Below are 24,780 nucleotides of genomic sequence, written 5' to 3'. Positions count from 1 at the left end.
GCTTTATGTGCCGACATGGTATCTCTAAAAAATAAGATAATAATTACTGTACTTTAGCAATACAGATGATGAAGAATATTGTTATTTAAATAAAATTAAGCTTTTGAACATAACTCCTAATGTAGTATTTTGTCCCGAAGTAAAACAGAATTCCATCTAGAGGACTCTGCTTTTGCTCAAAGGGGCGTGCTTGACTTCTATTCAAAAATTCCTGTGGCCAATGATTTAGAAATTGAGTTTTTTGTCTTCTGCATTCTTCCTTCTTCCCCTTGTCTGGCAGTTCTGTTAATAGAAAGTCTGAATGAATCACTCTTCTCATCCCCATATTATTCCAGTTGGTTATGGAAGCCTGTTCCAGGGTCACTTCTAATTGTCTGAATACTGTTCTTGGTCACCAGTTCATTTAGTTTGTACACAAATTTTCCCTTTCCTATTTAGGAACAATGATAGCTCTGCTGCCTTTCTTCTCACTTTTAGCAGCCTGAAGGGGTTTTGCCAGATGATGAAGCAGCAGTTGAAGTTTTTGCAAAGGACGTTACCTTTTGGTAGCTTTTTGTTTATCGATACTCAAGTCAGAAGTCCTGTGTTCTGGGCATGCACAGGACTGCATACAGACTGGGAAGGGGACTTTCGAACTATTGCTGCTCTTCTGAAATTTCTACCCAGAAAAGGAGACAAGCAATCGCTCAAACATTTTGCCTTTTTTTTGCGAGTTGCTCTATGGTGTTGCTGCTGCTGTGATTTGATGCTTGATAGTAAATGTTTTTATTGTTTTTATCTTCCCCTGATGTCGCCATCATGTTTTCACAAAAAGCTGCTGTTTAATGGGGAGATGCAGGATGTGAGAAAGTAATCAGTTTGCATTGTGGAAATCGTGTTTGTTTCACAAATGCCATCTGGATGGTGTTTGTTTCTTTCCGATAGAGTTTAAGTTTTTTTTTCTGAACAATCTTTAAAAATACAGTAAAAATATAATATTGCCTGTTCTGTTACTTTGTGTATGAATTTGTTGTCAGGCGTGGTGAACTTGCTTGACTCCACCTCTCACCCTTTGGTTTTGATTTTTTCCTTAGCGGTGAACTTCAAAGAAGTTAATGAAGAAAACAAAAGAGAACTCTTCAGTGAAGTATTTTCTTCCATTGAAACATTGGCATTCACATTTGGAAACGTGTAAGTTGGAATTCAGGAGTTTTAAGTGTTCAGTGGAGCTGAATCAAATTAAGACTAAACAACAAACCCTTTTATTTTCTTTTAGACAAATATTGTCTGATACATTAACTTATATTAACCTTATCTATAATATTTCTACTGCTTTGCCATGATGTTAGTGTTTCTTCTTTACAAGGAAAGCAGTGATGGTATGAAATTGCAAGGAATTCAAAACTGCTTCCAAAAATGTTTTTGCAAAACTTCCAAAGAATATTTGAGACTATCTGAATTTTTGTTCTCGCTGATCTGAAATTAGGGTAAGTAATGAAGTAACAGCTCTTTGTCTTTCTGGTAGTATTTCAGACTTCCTTATGGGAGATGTAGACAATGGCTCGTCGCTGGGACTTCCTGTATCTCGGAGAAGCCGGGTAGGCTAACCACATTCTATTGGAGTGTGAAATCATACCTTTTAAAGGAAACCTTCATTTTCCCTGAAACTCTATGTGCTGTGTGGCTGGGACATTTTGAGTCCTCTGAATGTTAAAATTAAACCAGTGGGTGGGGGAGGGGGGCGAAGTCCTCAGAATTTCAGGTACACAAATGTATTCTAAGTTCTTAATGTTGATGATGATGATTCAACTGGACTAGCATTCAAATATTAGAATTAACAACCCGCTTGTAAGCATATTTGAGATTTTTAAGAAGTAAATAGTTTACACAGTATACTTAATTAAATAAATGATTTGCATGCAGGAGTAGTTGAATTATATATATCTAATCTAGAAGTTAAACTGGGGTTTGATGACCTCTTTTTGGCTATTAAAGACAATTATTCTTTACAAAGTAACCTATTGTTCTTCCAGAGCCCAGTCCCTACCATAGTTGTTTCAACAATTCACTAAGAAAGCTAAAAATAGCAGTGTCAGCTTACAGGTAGTCAAATGAAAGCATTAGGGTTTTAAACTGCCTTGTAAACAGACACTCAGAAGGCAAGATTTAAAAAAAATAAAATTATATTCAGAATTTTTGCTAATCTAGAATCAGATTTTCAGGTAAATAATTCGAATTACTTTAGAATGAAAGTATATTAATAATTGGTGCATATGACAAATGAAGCTGTAGCAAGGTGAAAAATCACAGATTGTTGCCTTACAAAGATTTTACTTTGAGCAACTTGATCATAGCAACGCAGTGCAGTTTACAGCTGAGAAGCAGACATTTACATTTTCACTGTGCTTGATAACGCATGAGAGAAAGATGGATGATCATAAAATGTCTTCTAAGGCTGTAGTTGCTACAAAATTCATCTTTCCTAAGGGCATAGAGAGGAAAGGAGACTGCTCAGAAACTGGTTATGGCAGGCATACAAAGGGGATTAGGCTGCTGATACAAAACATGAGATAAAATAATATACAAGCCTGCAACTCATATAACTTTGTACTTGTTCAAATCGTTTCATTTATAATCAGTTCATCTGAAGAAGGAAGGTGATGAATTTGGTTTCTTTTTTAATCTTGTAAAGGCTTTGTAATGCAAAAATGCATACCCAAGGAATAAGGTGTTCATGATTCTAAATGTGGAGGTAAGGGAAAATCGAATGGAAGTTAGCATACAGTGAAATCAAGAAGCAGTTCGAGTCTGGGTGCTTCAGAGCTCATCAGCTTATATTTAAAGGCCCCATTTTGTAGTGTTGTTTGCTTTTCCAAACATGGAAGGGAACAGTTTTAAGTTTTGGAGCAGGCAGGGTAACGTAGTTCAATTTCTGGGAAATCTGTCCTGTTACAACTACGTTGCATTCAGACCAATAAATACATATTTAAAACATGAAACATTTCATTTGGGTTTGCTACTCAGAGAGCAATTTGGAGGCCAACTAGTAGTTGAGTTAAGAGGAGTTAAATGCAAAATATATAAGTAGCTATATTAACTATGCATTTTTGTAGAGGTATACGTTCAGTAGTTGAACGTAGGAGCTAGCTGTACCTTAAAAAAAAAAAAAAAAATTAGAGCGTAGTATTCTGGTAGAATTTAACATGTAAATAGCTCGAGGGTTAATTAAGGAGAAACATTTTAGTTGCCTGTTCAATTAGGGACCTCCTAGCAAGACTGTGTGCTTGAACTGCTGGAAATGAGTGAACAGTTCTCAAGATTAAAATGATTTTAGTCTTACAGAGTGCAAAGTAATTTTTTAGGACCAGAACTTCTAAGTACCTATTGAGTTGATCTAATTTGTTGTTTTATTTTCTCGTTTATTCTTTCCTAACAAGTGTATCTCACTTTAAAAGCTACTTCAAGGTGGCACTGCTTGACACTAAAATAAAAACTGGATCTGTCGAATGTTCACGTTTTCTGTGTAATGGAATATTGGTGCATTCAAAGCTGTATATCAACAAAACAAAAAATCAGAATTTAGGGATGGACTTCCTACCTATTCTTAAAAATGTCATTCCATTTCACCAAAACCTTACAATTAGATAGCTACTATTGAAGTCTTCCACTTCTTTAGGAATTGGGCTGTTCTTTACCCTGTTGTTAGATTGAATTTAGTGTAACTAGTGTATACCTTGCATGTTTGGATATATGAAAAAACTATTTTTGCTGTGAAGTAAACAGTGATTGTACAGGGACTTTTCTTATTTATGATAAGTTCCTATTTACATTTAAATAAAAAGACAAAAACAAAAAGCCCTACTTGCACCATTACTACCATTCTCTATTTTCACTTTGTCTGAAAATAAAAACAACACCAAAATCTAAAATGGAGGCACACTCTTCTTCTAAAGCTTAAGATTACTGTGCAGATATTTCTTTGCCTTTACCTTCTGCCTCCTCTCTGCTTCTGAGTTTCCCAGAGTAATTCATTCGTTTAAAATGATGCAGGCCTTTGAAATACATAAATATTTAAATGCCAGGGGGAGGTTTTCAGTAGGTAGACTTCTTCATTCACTTGCACTTACTCAATGGCCTGCTTTACAGCACAGCCCTACAAATAATTCTACTTGCATAAGTAAAGGGGTGGCAAAATGTTGCGTCTGGACAAAGGTAGGGGTAAGATCTTACACTAAGGTAAATTCCATTTCCTTATTATTGGATTACATTCTTAAGTTGTACTGATTATTAGTGCTCCGTTAGAAAGTGTTACTAGTCAGCTGTCTGCCTACAGTGCACACCTGCAAGTAATTTAGGAAAAATCATAGCTTTATTCCCCTAAGGAAGAAATCCAGGATTCTAAAGGGCTGTAGAAAGGTCTGTTACATGTATATTACAATAGGTCTGTGTAAAATGCTTTCAGAAATATAGGTAGGGAATCACAGAACATCCCATGTTGGGAGAGACCCACAAGGATCATTGAGTCCAACTCCTGGATCTACTCAGACCAGACAAAAGTCAAACCCTATGTCTGAGAGTGTTGTCCAAATGCTCCTTGAACTCTGACAGTTTTAGAGCCGTGCTCACCGCCCTGTGGTGCAGACCCTTTCCCTGACCTCCAGCTGCCCCTCCCCTGACACAGTTCCATGCTGTTCCCTTGGGCCCTGTTGCTGTCACAGAAAGCAGAGCTCAGTGCTGCCCCTCTGCTCCCTGTGAGAAGCTGAAGCTCTGGGCTGAGCACTCATCGGGACCTCAGCCATTCCTCTAGCCCCCCTGCCATCTTCATAGCACTCCTTTGGATGTTCTCTAATAGTTCCATGTCCTCCTTATTTTGTGGCACCCAAAGCTGCATGCAAAAGTCCAGTGAAAGCTACTGATGGCTTAAATATTAACCCAATGTGTTAAATCATTTTTTTCATTACAGCCTTTCAAGTCGGTTGGTTAAAAGATATGTCATGATATTCTGCTATTTGTAATGTCTCTGTTAAGAGCTGTGAGAGCTTAGACAGAAACCTATATTAGATGAGAAGAAATTACAGGAATTTCTTGCTTGATTTGCAACAACAAAAAAAAAAACATGGGGGAGGGGCAAAGGGCAGGTGATGTCATTGAATTTGTTAACCCGTTAGTTCTAGCAAGACCTGTTCTGCTTTTCTTTTCTAATTTGATCTTTTTATTTCTTGTACACCAGTCTTTTGAGAATCTCTCTGTGGAGTCTGGGGGTTCACTGCATGAAAGGGATGATATTCAAGGTGGGTCATTCCTTTAATATTTAATGAAAACAGAGAGAGAGTTGTGTTTATCTTGGTCACTTTGTTTGTAACACCTTTAATTCCAGAGAACATTACCATAAAAAAATTACTATTGCAGAGGTTTTATACTTCTGTGAATAACCACTTGGAGTTGCTTTTATGGGAGAAATAAAGAAAACAAGACCCAAAGCACTTCAGTGTGTCATTGTACAGCCGATGTTTTGTTTGGTCACTTCCTTAAAGAAAGTTATGCTGACCATGTGACTAGTAAAGATAGAATACTATGACCCTTTAATTTGTTCTAAAACCTCTGTCAGTCCTGTTTAGAGTCAACTGGCATTAAAGAACAACTTGGGATGAGAGCTGCTTAAGTATTCACAGTTGGCTAATACTGGCTTTGCACTCAGTGTGTGGTCATGTCTAAAATTCACTCCTTTGCGTTTGATGCTTTATTTTCAGGACATCTTCGAGCAGAGGAAGTGGACAGCATGCTCCTAAGAAATGACAGTGGAATTGAATCAGCTCTGTCGTATGCTAAAGCGTGGTCAAAATATACCAAGGATGTAGTCGCATGGGTAGAAAAAAAGCTTAGCTTGGGTGAGTGGCTCTTTTTGGTATTTAATCAGCTTTGTCATGATGGAATTAAATCTGTTGTCAGGCCCCTGTGCTGCAGACTGTCAATAATGTGATTTCTAAATTAGAAGCTATTCCACTGAAATGGACAGAACTATTATCCATTTCCTATAATTAAAGGCCTATAATAAAGTGAAGGTGGTTCTCGCCTATCTCTTGGAGGAAGAATGTAAAAAGCATTTAGCATGTCATACAATTGTTACAGTGAACAGTTAATTGTGTGATTTTGTTTTTTAACAGAGGTGGAGTGTGCTAAAAACTTAGCAAAAATGGCTGAAACTGCTAAAGCTGTAGTTGGACCCCAGGTGAGTAGGAGGCTTTCCTCAAAAGACAAGATTTTGGGATATTGAGGAATACATTGCTTTTTGTTTGATACAGAATTGATTTGTAATGCAAGTCACCGTAAAAGATCTCTTGTATTTTCTCTTCTCATCCTCTATGAAAATTTGCATAGATGTTTTTTTTCCTCTGTCTTCTATGCTTTGTAGTTTGGACTTGTAGATTTTGTGTTTTCCTAGTAAAATGAAATGTGAGAAATCAGTCGCTTTCACTATTCGTATCTAAATGACCTCCACCACACATTAATACTTCGCTAAGCGCAATAGGAAGTCTAGTTCAGTTATACTGACATTTATGGTGCCAGCATAACTCTGCATTACCTAGAATACTAATGTTTTTTCTCTCTGTCGTTTTAGGATTATATGCCATTCCAATCAATATTCCTTAATGCTTTTCAAAATGATATTGAGAACAATCAACTTTGGCAACAAACAGCTGCTGCTCTCCAGTCTAACAAATTTGTGCAGGTAAGGCTACAGAAAATGACAAGTTATTTTTTAGATTTTTAAGAAGTTTTCTAACAGCACGGATTATTTGAAAGAACAAATTTTCTGCTTCTAAGTCTTTTACATACTCTATTAATATTTCCTATTTAGCCTCTTTTGGGAAGAAAAAATGAGTTGGATAGACAAAGGAAAGAAATCAAGGAGCTTTGGCAGCGTGAACAGAAAAAAATGGTTGGTATTTTTCATATCTTACGGTGTTAAATCTCAAATTCTTCAGAAGGTCAATGCTTTCAAGCTAGGCTGTGTCATGTTATGTGCTTCAATTCACATGTAGAATTTGTAAGGTTTAGTTGATGTAGAACGTTACTACCAATTTCACAGCTCATTCCTATTTGTAAGAACTTATTTTTCTATGACTTTGTTTAAATTACAAAGTACAGATCTATGTGTAACATCTTTTTAAAACAGCACATTAAATAACCAAGAAAAAATTAAATCATTATTTTGGTTTTTTTTTTGTGGCAATCTGCAGCAAGAGCTGGAAGCTTCTCTAAGAAAAGCAAAGTTGCTGTATACACAGCGTCAAGATGAGTATGAAAAGGCCAAATCCTGTACTGCTCGTGCTGAAGAGGAACATCTTAGTTCAAGTGGAAGCTTTGCAAAAGATGTCAGCAAGCAGCTGGAAAAAAAACGAAGGCTAGAAGAGGAGGCTCTTCAAAAAGTACGAATTTTTGTTACCTACTGGTTTTGCTCATGCTTTCCCACTGAGATCATCTGAGCAAGTGTTCTGTTCGTAATTCTTCACTTTAATCATGCTATGTTCATTCGGGCTTTTATCCTAAATGGGAATCTCCCATTACAGGCTGTGCTTTGTGTGTGTGCTTATAGTTTTTCTCACTTCTAGTAGCAAGTAGTCCGTCAACCCTTTTTACTTGTGTTTTGTCTAGGCTGAAGAGGCCAATGAATACTATAAAGCAAGCATGGCAGAAGTTGAAGAAAAAAGAAGTGATTTGGAAAGCTTTAAAAGTGATGTTTTAACGCAGCTTCGGGAACTTATTTACCAGTGTGATCTAACGCTTAAAGCTGTGAGTATGCCTTTTAAAATACTACTGGCAGTAAGGCGACTTGGCCTAATTTTTAAGAAGAGGTATGTGAAGATTCTTAAGGAAAACTGCTATACCACCGACATCCACCTCTGATGTCATGGATAAACATAATGAGGTAGAGACATTACTTTCAGAGCAGCCCTTGTAATGTTCCCTCCAGAGGGTGAAAATTGCCTTTTTGGTAGCAACAAACCATGCTGTTTATCCTGTTCAATCCAAAGTAGGAAACCACTGGAACTCTTTTCTAGTTGGTGTATTTGTTAAGCCAGAGAAGACAAGAGAAATACTGCCTCATAAAAAGCATCTGCAGTAGACATCCAGGAATCCTGCATGAAGTCCACTCCTACAAGTTTTACTATTTCCTAGAATTTTCTAGTAGTTTTCTTTAAATTGTCTTGATACTAATTTGAGATATACCTAGTGAATGATATACAAACACCAGAATATTTCTTCTCCTAACAGGTAACAGTTAACCTGTTCCAGCTGCAGCATGCACAGGTTGTATCTCTTCCAGTGAACTGCCAGTCGCTCTGTGAGAGTGCCAAACTTTATGACCCTGGTCAGCAGTATTCAGAGTTTGTGAAAAGTTTGCCAAAGGAAGGTGTTCGTATTGAACCAGGTTCTTTTGAAACCCAGAGCTCCCAGATTGATGGGTGAGTCTCAAACTAATGCTGTTATTTGTTTGCTTTAGAATTACATGCAATGCATAGATGTTTAGCAGTGAAACAGAACTTTTGGAAGAATAAAATGAATGCTGGTGTGTTACCATATTTTAAGTTTTTTTTTCCTTTTACACATTTTTGGTAGTTGATTACTGTGTATTATGTTGACATTGAAATCTGACTTAAATTCCAAAGCAGTGTCACTTTGCATATTAAGACCTGCAAAAACATTGACAATTGCTGTGTAAGGATTTACTTTAACCTAGACACTAGTTAGCATTAAAAAAGAACTTCTGTTTACTGGTGTGGCAGTATCTGTATGTTTCACAGTTCTACACAGGAAAGTGTTGTATTGCTTTTTAACAGAGAACTAAATACAAAAATGCAATACTTGAGTCAGACTTGTACTAACAAAAGCCAGGAAATGCTAAGTAAAAACAGAGATTTTTGTCCTTGTCTCTCAACTTCCTACCTTTTAAGACTGATTTAGACTGTATTCATAAACTTTAACCTGGGGGATTTAACTTTGCAGCTCCCCAGGAAAGCGTTAAGTATGAAATCTCAAGGCTTTTTATACTCTTCTAGCTCTTACTGCATAAGAATCATACAAGATTTTTCTCTTCCCGTCACCCCTCCCTTTGTTTTCTTTGACATGGCCTTGTGATTCTTTGGGAACTTGAAGTGATCATTTTTATTTTTTAGGTCCACATTTATTTAAGTGACAGTAGCTTGGGCAAATGCATGTTTTAATGTTTTTCAGTCTATTTCCTTCTGCTGAATAGGATAGAATTCATTAAGCAATAGTACTTGGCTAGTAGGCCTTTTTGTTCACATCTACATTGATTAGACTTAACTATTTCCTGTCCACATCTTGAGAGCAGATTTTTACAGTGGATTTATGTCTCTTTCAGGTTCAACATATTTGCTGTTTTTTTAATGTTTTGTTTCATGTTTTTTTTTGTTGTTGTTGCTTGCTCTTTTTCATGCAGAAAAGTAGATCCTGCAGCAGTACCTGGCAAAATTTTAACCTCTATATGTTTATTTGTGAATAGTGGGTAACAGCTGGGCAGAGAATCTTTCAGAAGAAAGTGTGAGAACAGGATGGAATAGCTGCTATATTATTCTGGTCCTTCAGCAGATTTGCTGTATTTTCAAAATCTGAAAAATTAAACTTTACAGAGATCTGAAAGAGCTGATTTACATGAAAGAAAAAAATATATATACTTAATTAAAAATAAATTGCCATACTGCTTTTTAATTTTGGCTTTACTAATGACAGGGCAAATACAAATGTTCATGAGCAGCAATGAAATGAAAGATCTTTAGTGCGTTGGGATGGAAAAAAAAAATCATTTAATTCTGTATTATTCATGCTTCTAATTACTTTCTTCTTTTTGAAGGGTTTTTAATAAGCAATCAGCCAACAGTATCCATACATCACACGGTAACTTATCTCACTGTTCAGGAGACTTTCCAACCCAAATGTTAGATGATGTGGGAAGTCCAATCTATCATCGCTCCCAAAGGATTGGTGAGAAGAGATCTTCCAGCAGCACAGATATCCAAGGTAGTTCTATTTCAGTTAGAGTTTGGTCTTTAAATAAAAATACCAAGAAAAACAGGTGCTTGATGACTCACCATCAGAAACAGCACCAAAGAGGATAGAATTTGAAGCCTGAAAGCACTTACGTTCTCAAGCATCAGAAGAAATGGAAAACTGTCTGTATGCATAGCTTAGATTCTCTGACCAGAAAGGTGAAGTGTAACTCAAACAGCAGGTTCTGTTAAGCTCAATGTATTAAATTATCTCAATAAATATCAGCAATGCGGTCATATTTTTTTTGTAAATATTATATTGATTTTAGCCGTTCTGAAAAAGTATAAACATCAAGTTCTTTGAAATCCATTTTTTTCGTACTGAAGTTTTTACAGATATATGTATGCTGTTCATATAACTGTAGCAGTATTTTCCTATTTTGAATATAACTATTTTTTGTATAAGATGATTGTCATTTTGTTCTTCACATTTGTAATTGGTGGATTTTATTTCTAAAAGTGATGCGAGGGCCACCGCCATTCAGATCTTGGTCAGTTGGAAACCAGAGTGGAGGAATGTGCAGTGATTCTGAAAGTGCAGGGGGAAGCAGTGAGTCACGATCTATGGATTCTCCATCTGCTAGCCCAGGTACAGCTACAGTTACTGCTATACTAATTTTGAAGTCTTCACTTTGGACTGTTTAAAATTAATGAAGATGCGTTGTTAATTTAGCGAATGTTGGATAGAGCCCATAATGACAATGGGCAGATGGGTGGAAGTGATATTTTGAGCTTCCTGAATTTTTCTGTCATCTTCTAGGGGATTTTAAAAGACGACTTCCACGAACGCCTTCTACTGGTACTATGTCATCTGCAGATGATCTTGATGAAAGAGAACCACCATCTCCTTCAGACTGTGGTAATGTTGTTTCCGTACCTGAATTCCCCAAAAGATGGCTGTTGTCATGTAGTGTAACTCTTCTCTTTAACGAGCTTGAGAAAAATACACTAAATGTATTGTGATTACCAGCACATTTGTTTAATCAGCGCTTGAGCTCTTAAGAAGTTTCATTTTAAATTTTTATCTGTAAAACAAAGGATTTTTGTTTTCAGAGTTACTGATAGCTTGGATCAGTCATGAAAAGCACCAGTTGGTATTGTGTTTTAGAACACTTTAGGTACTGTTCTGATGTTATCATAGAAGATTGAGAACTAGTGTGTTGGTTTTTTGTGGTTCTGTATGGGTTCTTCTGTGACTGTGTATTCTTACCTTCTGTAATGTGTATTTGTGAAGTGCTTCCAAAACATTACAAGCCAAACTGTAATCACCTTTCATATTCTAATAAAGGATTTTGAAATAGATAGAATGAAACTTGCATGAATAGTTGCCTAATCTCCAATTACTCCAATTAAATATCCAAATATTTTCACATGCTAATGACAGAGGAGAAAACTGGCATACTTAAAAATGAAAAATTGTTTAATTCCACTTCTATATAAGACAATATGATAGTTCATCTGTTACGCAGTCTGTTACAATGTTTTTGCTTCCTTGTGATTCTACAGCACAGTTCTTAAAATAATTAAAAAAAAAAAAAAAAAAAAAAAAAGAATAGGTAGCATATCTCGTTAATAGGTATTACAGTGACTGAAACAAAGTTCTTTCCAGGTTTAAATGATCTGACATCTGAAACTGCAAATTCTCCAGGACCTTTTAGAAACACAAATATGTCCAAAGCAGCGCAAACACACAAACTACGGAAGCTGAGGGCTCCATCTAAATGCAGAGAGTGTGACAGCTTAGTGGTATTTCATGGAGCTGAATGTGAGGAGGTAAGTTGAGAAGTATTTTAAATTGCTACTTTGAATTTATGTGAAGTTGAGAATTTTGTAAACTTTTTTTCTATGTAAAAAGTACAGACTTTCTGGGTCATAAAATTCTCACGATCAAAGACCTCACTGACTAATAAATCTTCTTGTTTGCTTACGGGGATGACAAATCTTTGTTTTTCTTCATGTGGAGTGGCAAACACCAACGATATTTCTCATGGTGTTAGATTGTGTTATACCATGTATTTTTTCTCTCCCCCGAAGTGTTCACTTGCATGCCATAAGAAATGTCTAGAGACATTAGCTATTCAGTGTGGACACAAAAAACTTCATGGAAGGCTTCACTTGTTCGGAGTGGAATTTGCTCAAGCTGCTAAAAGTGTCCCTGATGGCATTCCTTTCATCATCAAGAAGTGTACATCCGAAATTGAAAGCAGAGCACTGAATGTCAAGGTATGGTCAAGTTTGTTTATAAAAATTAACATATAAAAATACTTGGGGAGGGGACAAAAAGAAGTCACCTTTCAAGATGATAATTCTGTACTGTTAATCTCATCTATGTTATATGCTTGCTTATCAAATTAAAATTGATCTGTGCTGGTCTTTCAAAATTTCAGGGTATCTATCGTGTGAATGGAGCCAAATCAAGAGTTGAAAAGCTTTGTCAAGCTTTTGAAAACGGAAAGGATTTGGTTGAGCTCTCTGAACTTTATGCACATGATATTAGCAATGTTCTCAAGCTGTATCTTCGCCAGGTATGTGCTTAAGAGGTCAAATGGAAAATCAATGTAATATAGCATATTTCTTCAGTTCAAGCAGGAAAAACTCCTTCTAGCAATCCTGCAACTGAAGGCTGTATGAATGCCTTGTATATTTGCACTAGAGTTTCTTAATTTTTTTATAGAGCATGTGATAGGGGCAGAGAAAGCTGTGAGATTACTGACAGCTGGTATTACAATTTAGATTCCATATGGGCATGAGGTGTCTTAAATGCCAGTACCGTTTACAGAATTAGCTTTTATTTATCTGTTTGTGGTAAAGCCAAATCTTTTAAAACTTTGGTTGCTGTATTTGTGTGTTTCATGTGTACATCAAAACATCCCCCTATTTTTGCTTCAAAATGCAAATGGATACTAAGATATTGCAGTTAATTTATGCTAGTGAAGATCCACTGAAACATACTGGCCTTGATGATGTCTTTATCATGGATCATCTTTTTGTTTCAAAATGAGAATGTAAAGCTTTAGGATTAAGTTTTCCATCACTGTGAATCTGATGACTAGGATGTTGCCCTGTGAGATTACTGAGGCACTCAAAAGTCTTGTTGATCCTGAAAGGAACATTCCTTAGGTGCATGGTTTGGTCCCATCTCTGACACTAGTTGTTAAAAACGAGCCCTCTTGGGAGCAGTCCAATCCCATGATCAGTGTTAAATTAAGTACTTTTGTAAAGCTACAAAGATTAACTGGCTATTTAATCAAATCAAAAGGTAGCGTATTATATACGATACAGTGGAGTAGTTGGAGGTGTTGTGCTGTATTTTAAATATGGCTTAACTCTAAAAATAGTTAACATGTTTTCTTGTCTTTTTACTTCCTTTTTAGGTAATCTGTGTTTTTTTTTGTTTTTTTTTTTTTTTTAAGGTAAACCTGCTCATTTTAAATGTAGGAACAATGCTAAAAACCTGCAAGACATTTTAGAATCCTGTTTTAAAACCTATTTGACATCATTATTAATGCTGATTATTTTAAGCTTTTCTATTTTTCCTACTTTTTTGCTTTTTTCTAAGCTGGCACAAGGCAAATAACCAGTCTATATTTGAGTTTGTTTTCCTTTGTAATTCTTTTCAGTATATTAATATTCACTTTGTAGTACATTGCTGTTTTACTGAGACAAAACTTCAATCATTTTTTAAAAATAACTGTTATATGACACAAAATCCAGTTTGAAAACTGGAATATGCACCAAACTGGATATCACATGTAATGTATTCTCAAAGAAAAGATGAATAAATACTGTGTTTTATCACGTATTGTTCTGTATCTGCAATGTAATGTCTTCCCTCAATCGTCTTGAAATCTGAACCTGTGTTAAGTGCTCAGTCTTGAAGCTCTTGTAGCAAAGTTCTAGCAAAAGATGTATGGAAGGAAGTACAAGAAGGAGTTTCTTTACCCAGATTTTTTTTTTTTTTTATAAGCTGTGGTTTGAGCCACTAAACGAAAGATCTTCTAAAAAAGAATACACTATACCAGACAAGGTTGAAGAAAAACTGGAAAGAAATAAAAGTTGAAATTCAAGCTTGAGTAGTTTCTGACATGTTTGTGTTTCTTCAGCTTCCAGAACCCTTGATTTTATTTCGGCTTTACAATGAGTTCATTGGACTTGCAAAAGAAAGCCAGAGTGTCAGTGAGGAATTGGATGCTAAACAGGCTAGCCCCAACTCAAAGAAAAGACAGTCAATCTGTATCGAGCTGAATAGAATCATCATTAAAATTAAAGATCTTCTGAAACAACTGCCTGTACCAAACTATAACACTCTTCAGTACCTTATTGGCCACCTTCACAGGTAAGAAAAGAATTCAACTGCCAGTTGATGCTGAAAGTTGATGTATGCAGCATAGTGTGCATTAGGAAACTCTTGTACCTTTTTAATGACAGTAGAAGATGCATTATTTGTACTTGCCACTGTTTTTTCCCAGAAACAGTTGTGTGGTTTTCAGTGTGCTGCAGTTGTGTTCTTTGGTCATATACTACATCCTTATGCCAAAAGAGAACGTAATGGTGCTTCAAAAATAGCATAACTAATGTTATAGTTTGTCTAAGCATACTTTAAACCCAACAAACTTAAATGTAGGTCTTTGAGTCATCATATTTCTAGATTCTAGTCTTTGTTTCCCAATCTCCCTTCCCTTTCCTCCCACCCCTCCTCCCAATTCCTCAAAATTCCAGATAGTCATTAGTGATGCTAAATAAAGTTTTAAAACACCACACCCTGTGTGGAAGGGGCTTAGTCTGTGTTCCTGTTAAGAGCTTTCTTCAATGATGATTCTGCTTGCTACCCATCCAAACCCACCTTAAGTTTTTTTTAATCATCTTTTAGCCTCTTCAGATATAAATGAAAATTAGTGTCTAAAATACTTCTGAAGTAGTAAAACCCTCTAATTCTTGGAGTTTTTTTTCATCTCTTCTTATGCAGGGTTACAGAACAGTCTGATGAAAATAAAATGTCAGCTAGCAACCTTGGCATAATATTTGGCCCAACTCTGATCAGGCCACGCCAAACAGATGCTACAGTTTCTTTATCATCACTTGTGGATTATCCGTATCAGGCCCGGGTGGTGGAGCTGCTCATAACATACTATGAGAAGATATTTGATGTTTCATTGCAACCATTCCTGAGCACATCACACACTGAAGAAAATGCCATTACAGTCAGAGTTGCTTTATCAGCAGACGAGAGGGAGCCACAGCAGCAGAGGAAGTCATTTGTTGCCGTAAAGGAAGTGAGTCACTTCTCTTGTACTTTTCTGAGGAGAAATGTCTTTTCCCTTGTGCTCATTTACTTTTGCTCTGACTTCTGTTAACAGGGTGTTCTAATAGCTCCAGGTGAAAACAGAGCTTCAGAAACAACTGGATTACTTTTGGAATCGAACAATAGCAAGAATGCAAAAGAACAAGTAGATACATCTGTAACTGGTTAGTGGGCTTTTATGTATTGAGTTGGTAAATAAGTAGCAGTCCTGGTTTATTCAGATCATAATGCTTGCTGCTCTTCATAAGCAGATTACATCTTTTTAAGGGCTTTTGGTTTAAAAAAAAAAAAAAAAGTGTTTAAAGAATCAGTTTAAAGTACTTGTTAAGAGAACACAACAGTGAGTTGTGATTTCAAACAAAATAAATAAACGTGTGGTGACTATGTGTTTCTGCAATCTACTATGATGCAATGAACCAATATTGAGTAATTAATGTGTTTTGACTATTGTGTCCTCCAGAACATGTGTCGCTGCAACTTGGTGGAGCTAAATCAGAGGGCTCTGGGAAGAGTAATTCTCTACTAGGATCATCAGCTTCCAACACTTTGGACGTTCATATTTCTGCTCCCAAAGAGCCAGGTAGAGTGCAAAATCTGGAAGTGTTAAAATCTTAGAAATGAAAAATAATTAGGAATAGTAAAGCACTAGCAAAAGAAAAAATAATATAAAGTAGTGTGCTGTCTCTGATTTCTTCCTCCTTAGTCACATCTGTACATTACCTGTTTTAACATTATAGAAATAGTAATATTTGGCTATTGTGGGATACTCCTAGTAATGAGTACAGGGTATGCCTCAAAGCTGTTATCCCATTACTGTACCACCTGTGAAAGGGTCATTGGTGAAGCTTGCATTCTGTTTGTAAAAATCCTGAAGATTTGAATAACATCTATTTATGTGTTTCTAGGCGATGCTGTGAATCCAGCTTCAGAAAAAGACAGCCGTTCTTTTGTTTCTGCAGGTGAAGAGAGCTGTAAAGTTAACTTATTTCCTGCAAAACCTAATCGTCAAATTACCAAAGTTCCATTGCGGGTTCCAAGGACAAAACCAGCCATTCGTCCCGTGAGCTTACCTGTAGACCGAATACTTCCTCCTTGTGTTTTGAATGAGAGAAATTCACGAAATGCAGGAGCTGTAAGTCCAGAAAAGCTTGGCAGAAGCCCTACTATTGAAGAAGTTTCAGAGGTTAAGGCACTCCCTGCTGTCAATACATTCTGCAGACTTTCTTGTTGTGACACTCAGATGCTGCAAAAAACCTGGGACAAACAATATAAACAGTATGATATCACAGCAAGGACAGCAATGATTGTGACAAATGTGCCCCAGGAGAACCGAGCACTTGAGAGTGGAACTGCAGGTGCCTCATCTTCATCATGTAGTAATAATTCAGCTAATGCCATTCTTGCTAGTAAGCCATATTCTCTTTCTGTCAGGTCAGGAAGGACAGCAACAGATGGGAACAGTTCAGATGCCCATCCTCTTGCTGCCTTCAGGGCACCAAGAACACTGCAACCACCCCCAGGGACATTTTATAAACCACCTTCTAACAAATCCAAACAAAGTGAAAAGAGTTCAGTAGAACAAGCGAAAGCTTGTGCATCAACCAGTGTTAGCTCTGTGCTTCAGCAGGATACTGTGAAATTGGCTAGGAGCTCTGCGCTTCCATCGGGCAATCCTGGACAAAGCACAAGTGAACAACAAACTGGCTCAGAGGATACTCACTCCACAGATCTAAAGCCTGCTTACCAGAGACTAAGGCCAAAAAGGATCCAAGAGCTAGAACACAGGGAAGCTCACTTTGTATAGGGTGCAAATTCCTTTTGGACTGAATGCAATGTGTTGATCTTGCCAGGGAAAGCTTCGCTCTGACCCTTTATCCTTTGCTTTCCCTTGAGAATCCTACTTTTGTGCCATATGGGAGTTATTTTTTATATATGCTGCCTTTTAAAAGTGGGGGGGAGGGGGTGTGGAATTGTGATGGTAATGAGTCAAATTTTTTCTTGTAATTCAGTGGATTTTCATGAAGATTTATTGCATCCCGTGTCTAGATACAGCAAATTTATTCATTGAGTAAGATACACAGCGCTTCGTTTCATTGTATGGAACAAAGTGCTTAACTATAGAGGAATGACTATCATATGTAGCAATGAAATGACCTATTTTTCATAATAGATGTTATTAATAAAATTTGAAGGGCTGGTATTCAATGTCTAAGCATAAACCAAAGCTTGTGCTTTACTCTATAAAAGCATTTGTTCAGTTTTTTAATCTGTGCAATTAAGGCTTTGCTCCTGAACAGACTTACATGCTGGCCAGCATGGCCCATTATTATGTATCATATGTGTATATTTAGGCGAATGTGGTTATCTGTTGCCAGTTTTCTGTTGTCACTTTAATTTTTTGTTGTTGTTGTACAGCAAGGATGCACTTACTGAGCTTCACCATTCAGAAGCAGCAATTGAGCCACATCTGGGATTTCTTGTGTAGCTTAGTGAGTGGGACAAATGTGCACAGTCCTTTCTATGGGTGCCCTTGTGGGGAGACTCAGTTGCAGCGGTGCTGTCTTTCGCAGCGGACTGGAACGGCGGTGGTTTGCTTGCTATAGATCAGTTTCGCCTTAACCTGGTGCAACTGAAATGAAGAGCGCAGCTTCCAAGTTTCAGCAAAAAACCTGAAAATAACCAAAAACCTACAGCAGTAGGTGCATTTAATGGTTTCCACTGTGTATGAAATGGTTTTTACGTGTACACTGTTGTATTTGCTTTGAAATATATTAACTTGTTAACAGTTCAGTGGCTCTGGTTTCTCTATCTGGGTACCTTCTAATTCACTGAAACACGGACCGTTGTCCTTTGCGATGGTAAGTACCTCCTCAGGACGAGACTTCTGTCAGTTGCTGACCCCGCCGTAAGGCTGTGCTGCGAAGGCGCGGTGAGGCGCTTCCTGCCCGCGTGCAGCGCGCCTCAGGGGGCGCGCGGCGTGAGGGCCGTAAGGGCCTGGAGCCTCGCGAAAAGGACGTCGGCTTTCCTTTTGACCGACAGGAAGTGTTTCTGATGGCCCCCCGTTCGTGTTGGTTCTGATGCAAATTTCTCCACGTGTTGTTTCGAATCGCCTCTGCGCGACTAATTGCTGCGACTCAGTCAGCGAGGTGCGGTGTGAGCGACCCCCGCGGCTGCCTTCGCGAATCTTCCTGCGCCGCGTTTGCTCGGTAATGAGATTTTCTGAAGTTGTACCGCACTGCCTCATCCCTCTTAAAGCTTTGGCAGAGCACAGTCTCCGTAATTCCCTGACCTAATTAGTGGTGACGGCTGTTTGCTTAGCGGGGCCCCTAAAGCGGCCGGAGCTGCCCTTCTGACGGCATCTTTCCAAAGGCAAGTGTTGTTTGCATCTGAGGAAAAATCTTAGGGAGTATCAGCTTGTGAGGAGAGAGGGCGTCGTGCTCATCCCAACAGAGAGGGAGGATTTTTATTCAGGAGCTGAAAGTTGTGGGTTGCGCTGTTGTGCACGGAGCACAGGATTAAGGCAAGCTCCTTATGCTGAGCGGTGTCAGTCGGCACCTGCAGCACGGCTTTCTTTGCAGCGGAGCTGGACGTTCCTTCAGAAACCTTGCTCTTCAGCACTGCTCGCACATGAGGTAAGCTTTGGAGGTGAAGTTCCCAGTTCTTGTTGCTTGTATTTAAGTAGTCCTTGTTATGCTTGCAAATCCGTGAATTAATTGGCTTTTGTAGTAGAGGCCTGAATGGGTCATCTGAAAGCTTACAAGAAATGTCCAGTAAATGCTGCTAGTGTGCGTTTGCTGTATTTTAGTTTAGGTCACGTTTATATTTTTTTAAAGTGACTCCTCTACACAATACCGTGGTTCACAGCACAGGGATCCCAGAGCGTGCAAACCTGACTGGGTTGGGATGAGGCTGCACTGAGATGTGGTGTGGCAGTGCCCGATGTGCTGCAGCCGTTCATGTGCCTTCATTCTGCTTTCAAGAGCTCACCTGGAGTTATGTGCAGGCACCACATCTGGGCACTGGGCTCTGAGCTCTCGCTGTTCTGCTCTACAGATGTGCTTCTGTCAGGCCATCATGCTTGTCAGTGGAGGCAGACTAATTGTGTTGGGAAAAAGGGACAAGTCACTTCTATTTTGCATTAGCGAAGTAGGGAAGTTCTGATACTTACAACTAATGCTGTTTTATTTAAACATGTCAACGTGGAAATACATCGCACAGCAGGAGGCTTTAGAACTAAGGTTTATATCTGCACTTCCTCTTTGTAAAGGGATATGAGTTCAATTTCTAATAGAAATTGAATGGAATCCTTGAAATAATTCTCACTCACAGATGGAAGAAAAATCCATCCTAAATCTTGCAAAACATGAAGTATTTGAGAAGGGTGAATGTGAGGGAAAAAAAACTCCCTCCTCAGTTCCTGCTTGGTAGCTGAGTGTCTATGTGAGTAAATCGGCTTATGGCAGATGTAGAAAGCGTTCCTGCCAAGTTTGTGCCTGGTATGCTGTGTGTTTAACCATGGTACGCCTTGCGTAGATAGGGGTAATTAGTCCACTGCTAAGCCTGCGTGTCACAGGACTTATTTAAGGTGCCGCATTTGCTTGTTTTGAAATCGAGAGGAATCTTTGTTAGATTCTTATCATCTTTGATTCTTAGAAATGCGTGTCTTTCAAAAGGAAGTTTCAGTGGCTTTTCTCTGATTTCTTGCCAGTGCTTCTGAAGTCATTCTGTCTGCAACCTTATGAGCAGTACATTTTCTTCCATTTTCTGTACACTGATTTCAGTGCATCTTGTTCTTTGCCATCTGTTCAAGTGTCACCACTCACTTCCCTTTCTCTCTCTTTTCTATAATTCTTTCACTAGCTGCCATAACAAGAAATTGACCTACTTGACACAACTGCATGTTCTTGTCCTTCAAGTCAGGTCTTATCTGAAACACATCAGGAAAAAATCTGAGAAACTTTTCACTTGGGTTTTCCACAGGAATTTAGGATAACTGAATGCAGAACTTAAGTCAGAAGACTCCATCCTGTCTGTGTAGATGCAGTTCTCTCTATGTGCACACAACTATTTATTCACTTCTCTGTATAAGTATTCCATAGGATGGAATGTCATAGAATATAATGTGTAGTACACTGTAGCGCTGTACAATATTAACTGTTAGGAAAAACAATAAAGGAAGCCAGAGAGTAAATGGATTTTTTTTTTTTTTTCTGTGCTTGGGAATTTGAAAGAATCTTCCTACAGTTCAGTGCTGATAGGAACAAGTTGTTTTTGTAGATCCCCACACCGAGCCCCCAGAAAGGAGAGCCAGTTCCTGTAAAAGCAGAATTAGTAAAACAGATTTATATATGCCATGGGCATAAATCACATCCCTTAAACCTGTTATCTTCGGGCAGCAAGCATGTGCCATTCTAAATACTAACAGTCTTGATTTGCATTATCTTCTGAAAAGCTGAGTAAGTTCACAAGTGTGGGGGTTTTTCCAGTTTTTAGGAGAGGCATTCATATCTTTACTGTTAAACATTTTTTTGAAACTGAATTTCTTCTAAATGGCTGTACTGTTCCTAATTGCAGTTGTTTCAAGCCATCACTGATCTTGTGGGCAGAATGCTGCTGCCTTTAAGAATGAAGATGTATCTACACCATGACTAATCACTTCAGAAGCTGAGCCCATGTGGAGCTCTCAGTGCACTGTTTCTAGGTACTATCTTTATCATGGACCTCCTCCATTACTTCATTGTAGTGTTTTATTCTACATAAATTAGTAGAGTTAAACCCTGACAATATATTTCTATGTTAGTCCTCTTGAGTGATGCCCAGTTAGGAAAGAATGTTTCTGGCTTGGAAATGAGTCACTCGTTATTTACTGTTTTGCTACAGAATCTGAAGTTTATCAGAAAAATCTAGATTTTCTAGGGCAAGTGTTAACAGGCATTCTGTCTCGCAATTCTAATCCCATTTATGGCCTTACATTGCAATTGTTCTTTTTGCTAACTGTAAGACTGGAAGTTAGAAGATAATACCGGTATGTTATACATTAAAAACAGCATAGGAACATGAGCTAACTAGACTGTAGACTGTGCGCTACGAGGAAATCTCTCCGTGAGATTGAAAAAACGTACTGGATAGTTAATGAGCCGAGAAGAAGTGGAGATGCCAGGCCATTGGCAGAGTACAGATTGTATGGCCTTGACATGAAGGCTTGCTTTTTCTTTCACAGCAGTTGTACAAAGATTGCAGTGTCTGGGGTTTACAAAAGGATAAGAGGAGCTGGAAAAAAACTGTTTCATTTATTTAACTGTAGCATTCATTCTTGAGAACAGCAACAGGTTTAAGAGTCCTGAGTGTAATGTGAAAGCATCAGGAAGCTGTCTGACTGCCCATAGTCCGCAGCTCAGCAAAGAGAACCTCAGTGGGAACTCCTAAGGAGCTGCAGGTGCCACTTTAATGGCAATAGCAAGGTGGTCTCTGGAGCTGCCTGCAATCAAATATAGGATCGTTTCCAAGTGAGAATGTTCTTAGAAGGCATCAGTCTGTTCAGGTGCAGGAGCTGCTGTAAACAACATCAGTGCCAGAGTCTTGTCTTGAAGCTCAGCCAGTCTTTTTTTCCTGGACTCTAAGCCCTTCCAACAGTTAATTTCTCAGAAATGTTCTGGACTGGGTGAGTGTCCAAAGAGTATGATGTGCTTTTCCTCAATTAATGAGTACGAGAGGGAAAAAAGGTGAACACTAGTGTCTAAATTTTAGTTTTTTCTGTCTTTTGTCCACATGCAAGAATCAAGTGATCGATCTGAACTGGTTTCCTAGCGTCAGCTCTGAGGAAGATGGCAGAGGGGTCTGGAGCACAAGTCTTAGGAGGAACAGCTGAGGGGACTGGGATTGGTTGGTTTGGAGAAGAGGAGGCTCAGGAGAGAGCTTATTGCTCCCTGCAACTCCCTGCAAGGAAGCTGTGGTGAGGTGGGAGTCGGCCTCTTTTTCTGGGTAACCAGAAATAAGACTGGAGAGAATGGCCTCGAGTTGCACCAGAGAAAGAAGTGCACGCCTTCAAACCAGCAAGCGTTAATCTATTTACTTTCTGGAACAGCAGTTGTATTTTGTAACTAATCTCATTCCCTGTGGAACTTGAATCATTACAATTGGAGTGACCCTGAAAACTGCATGAAATGGTTGGCCTACAAAACATAGAAAATGCTGCAACTTCTGTCACCGTCAGTTTTACATATGTTCAGTTTTTTTTTCTGTAGACTTGATGTCTTGTCATTTGATCCCCAGTAAGCAACACAGCCAACTGTAGCTAAGCAAGGTCTCAGATATCCTGATCCAGACCTTTTACATGCTCAGTATGCCAGAAGAGATCCTCATGCTTTTTGGAAACTTTTCCAGTAAAGTTAGTAAGGACTCATGCCAGTCCTCCCCAGTGCTGTCCTCCCCCTTCCTGGATGATTAAAATGTGCACCTGAGATGATTTTCTGTAATTATCAAAGAAATATTACCAATTTCTGTGTCAACTAATATTATGTTGAAAGATTAGGCCAGTGTATTCTGATGTGCTATCCAAGCCTTGCCTCTTAAAACCAAACAAAATCTCTCACACTTAATAGGTATTTAAAAAAAAATTCCAGAAGAGTGACAAGATTGTCTCAACAAACCATCAAATCTAGAGCAGTCTTGTCTGTGCAGTTCTTGATAGAGAACCTGGGTAACCTCCAGCAATCAGGTTTTTGTCATAATTATTGTCATTACGAAGAGTCTTCTAATGTCTATCTTGCATCTCCTTTTCCACTTGCTCTCAATCACTCACCATTCAAGAAGAAACTACTCTCTAATCATTTAAATCCCAGAAGGCAGCTGTGAGTATGAAGTTGATATATAGAGCAAGTTTAAATGGTTTCTTTGTTTTAAAACAGGGTCCCTATGTTTGAAAGGCACCTGTTTTGACTTATATGTCCAGTTCTCTTTTTCCTTTTGAAGGTAAAATGTGTGGTGATGAAAATATGGCATGAGGCTAGAAAGCAGATCATACAATGATTTATATTCAGTCAAATCGCCGTTAAAGTGTTCCGGGAGTTTTTTATTTGGAAGTACATCAATCTGAGATCATGGGGTATATTTTTTGTTGGTTTTGTTGCGTTTCTTTGCAGCAAAATTAATTTGTCTATATAAAATCCATTCCAAGCCGTGCTAGTCAGTACACATTTACAGTGCCTAAATAGAAAGTCTGATTCTGCTCTGTTATCATAGCTAGTTTTTAATGTTACACTAATGTTCGGTTCATCTTTTCTTTGAAAAATCAGTTTGAAAGCACTGATTTAATCTGATAACTGATGCAACAGTTAATTGCTTGCATTACTTGCAAGTCCCTGGACAGTGCTAGTGGCACTTTTTTGTTTGAAAGAAATGCTTTTCTTATATCCTGCTTTTTGATGCTGATAAAATGTGCTGCAGGAAGCAGTCTCCAAACAAAGGAAAGGCAGAGGTTTTTTATGTATAATAGTGTATCAAGTGCAAAATGAAGTGAAGCGGATAATGACAGGAACCAATTTCTATGATAACATAGTCTTAAAATAAGAACAAAAAACTGTTATTTTTCTCAGTTTGAAGTGGTGGCTGAAAAAATGTTGATGCGTCCTCTATTGTAGATTAACCAGGGACAGCTGATACAGAAGCATGAGCTTCCTAAGGCAAATCAGACTTCTACTCTGGAAGAACTGGATCCTCCGAAAAAGGCAAAAGGTAAAAATTTTGTTACTGGACTTCGGCTTTGGGCGTGCAGACCCTTGGATGAACTGACTAGTGGAACATCTGTCAGCCTAGAAAAACAACCAATTCCTCAGTCAGATAAGTCTGGGATCTTGTTTGGTACAGTTTACAAGGCCGTTTTTAACCCACCAAGCATAGAGAAATGTTTGTTTGTTTAAATAGGACAACATATAAGGGGAATAGTTGTGGGCAGTAATAGTTAGTCAGGTTGGGAAAATGCTGTGGGTGCTGCTCAGCTCAGGGAGACTTGATTCCTAATTTCAGATTTGCTCCTCGTGCCCAACTGCTCCCACATGTGAATCTAGTTAGAGTCTGACACTCACATGAAATTGTTTATTTTTAATATGCTTGAATAGCATGATAAATAAATTGAAAGTCAGAAGTATTTTGAATCCTTTCAAATCCTTCTAGATCTTGTGAAACTCAGAGCAGATTTTTCTATAACTTTCTACCATATTTCATTCTTTCTTCTTTTTCTTAGCCAAATTTTCTTAGAGTCAAAGCCTCCAGAAAGGGTCTTGGTCCTCTAATACACTCAAATATACAGTGACTACTTCCGTTGAGGTAATTTTCAGGGAAAGCTTCCTATGAGCTCCTATACAGAAAGTCCACTCATTTCAAACTGAAAATAATAAAGGAGAGCACTTGGTCATGTGTGCAGCTGGA

At 38.1% G+C, this 24,780-nt stretch overlaps 2 protein-coding genes across 2 annotated transcripts in view; both read left to right on the top strand.

The window, feature by feature from the left end:
- The window catches only part of ARHGAP29 (Rho GTPase activating protein 29), a gene marked incomplete at its 3' end in the record, with an annotated part of 46,830 nt that extends 29,672 nt beyond the window's left edge, over nt 1–17,158 (top strand). The window contains exons 3-23 of the mRNA XM_079535454.1: nt 1,074–1,170; nt 1,505–1,577; nt 5,210–5,270; nt 5,730–5,867; nt 6,144–6,208; nt 6,599–6,709; nt 6,839–6,919; nt 7,221–7,409; nt 7,636–7,773; nt 8,257–8,447; nt 9,857–10,023; nt 10,513–10,641; nt 10,813–10,911; nt 11,662–11,825; nt 12,087–12,275; nt 12,440–12,577; nt 14,156–14,388; nt 15,019–15,325; nt 15,410–15,518; nt 15,815–15,934; nt 16,260–17,158. Coding sequence (XP_079391580.1) covers nt 1,074–1,170; nt 1,505–1,577; nt 5,210–5,270; nt 5,730–5,867; nt 6,144–6,208; nt 6,599–6,709; nt 6,839–6,919; nt 7,221–7,409; nt 7,636–7,773; nt 8,257–8,447; nt 9,857–10,023; nt 10,513–10,641; nt 10,813–10,911; nt 11,662–11,825; nt 12,087–12,275; nt 12,440–12,577; nt 14,156–14,388; nt 15,019–15,325; nt 15,410–15,518; nt 15,815–15,934; nt 16,260–17,158 — 3,698 coding nt within the window. The remainder of the gene's footprint in view (nt 1–1,073; nt 1,171–1,504; nt 1,578–5,209; nt 5,271–5,729; nt 5,868–6,143; nt 6,209–6,598; nt 6,710–6,838; nt 6,920–7,220; nt 7,410–7,635; nt 7,774–8,256; nt 8,448–9,856; nt 10,024–10,512; nt 10,642–10,812; nt 10,912–11,661; nt 11,826–12,086; nt 12,276–12,439; nt 12,578–14,155; nt 14,389–15,018; nt 15,326–15,409; nt 15,519–15,814; nt 15,935–16,259) is intronic.
- A 6,863-nt stretch (nt 17,159–24,021) lies between these two features.
- Nucleotides 24,022–24,780, top strand: part of ABCA4 (ATP binding cassette subfamily A member 4) — a gene marked incomplete at both ends in the record, with an annotated part of 65,842 nt that continues 65,083 nt past the window's right edge. The window contains one exon of the mRNA XM_079535275.1: nt 24,022–24,087. Coding sequence (XP_079391401.1) covers nt 24,022–24,087 — 66 coding nt within the window. The remainder of the gene's footprint in view (nt 24,088–24,780) is intronic.

Source organism: Tetrao urogallus (assembly GCF_951394365.1).
Source record: "Tetrao urogallus genome assembly, chromosome: 5".
NCBI classification, from domain to species: Eukaryota; Metazoa; Chordata; class Aves; order Galliformes; family Phasianidae; genus Tetrao; species Tetrao urogallus.
This window is presented reverse-complemented; position numbering and strand designations above follow the sequence as displayed.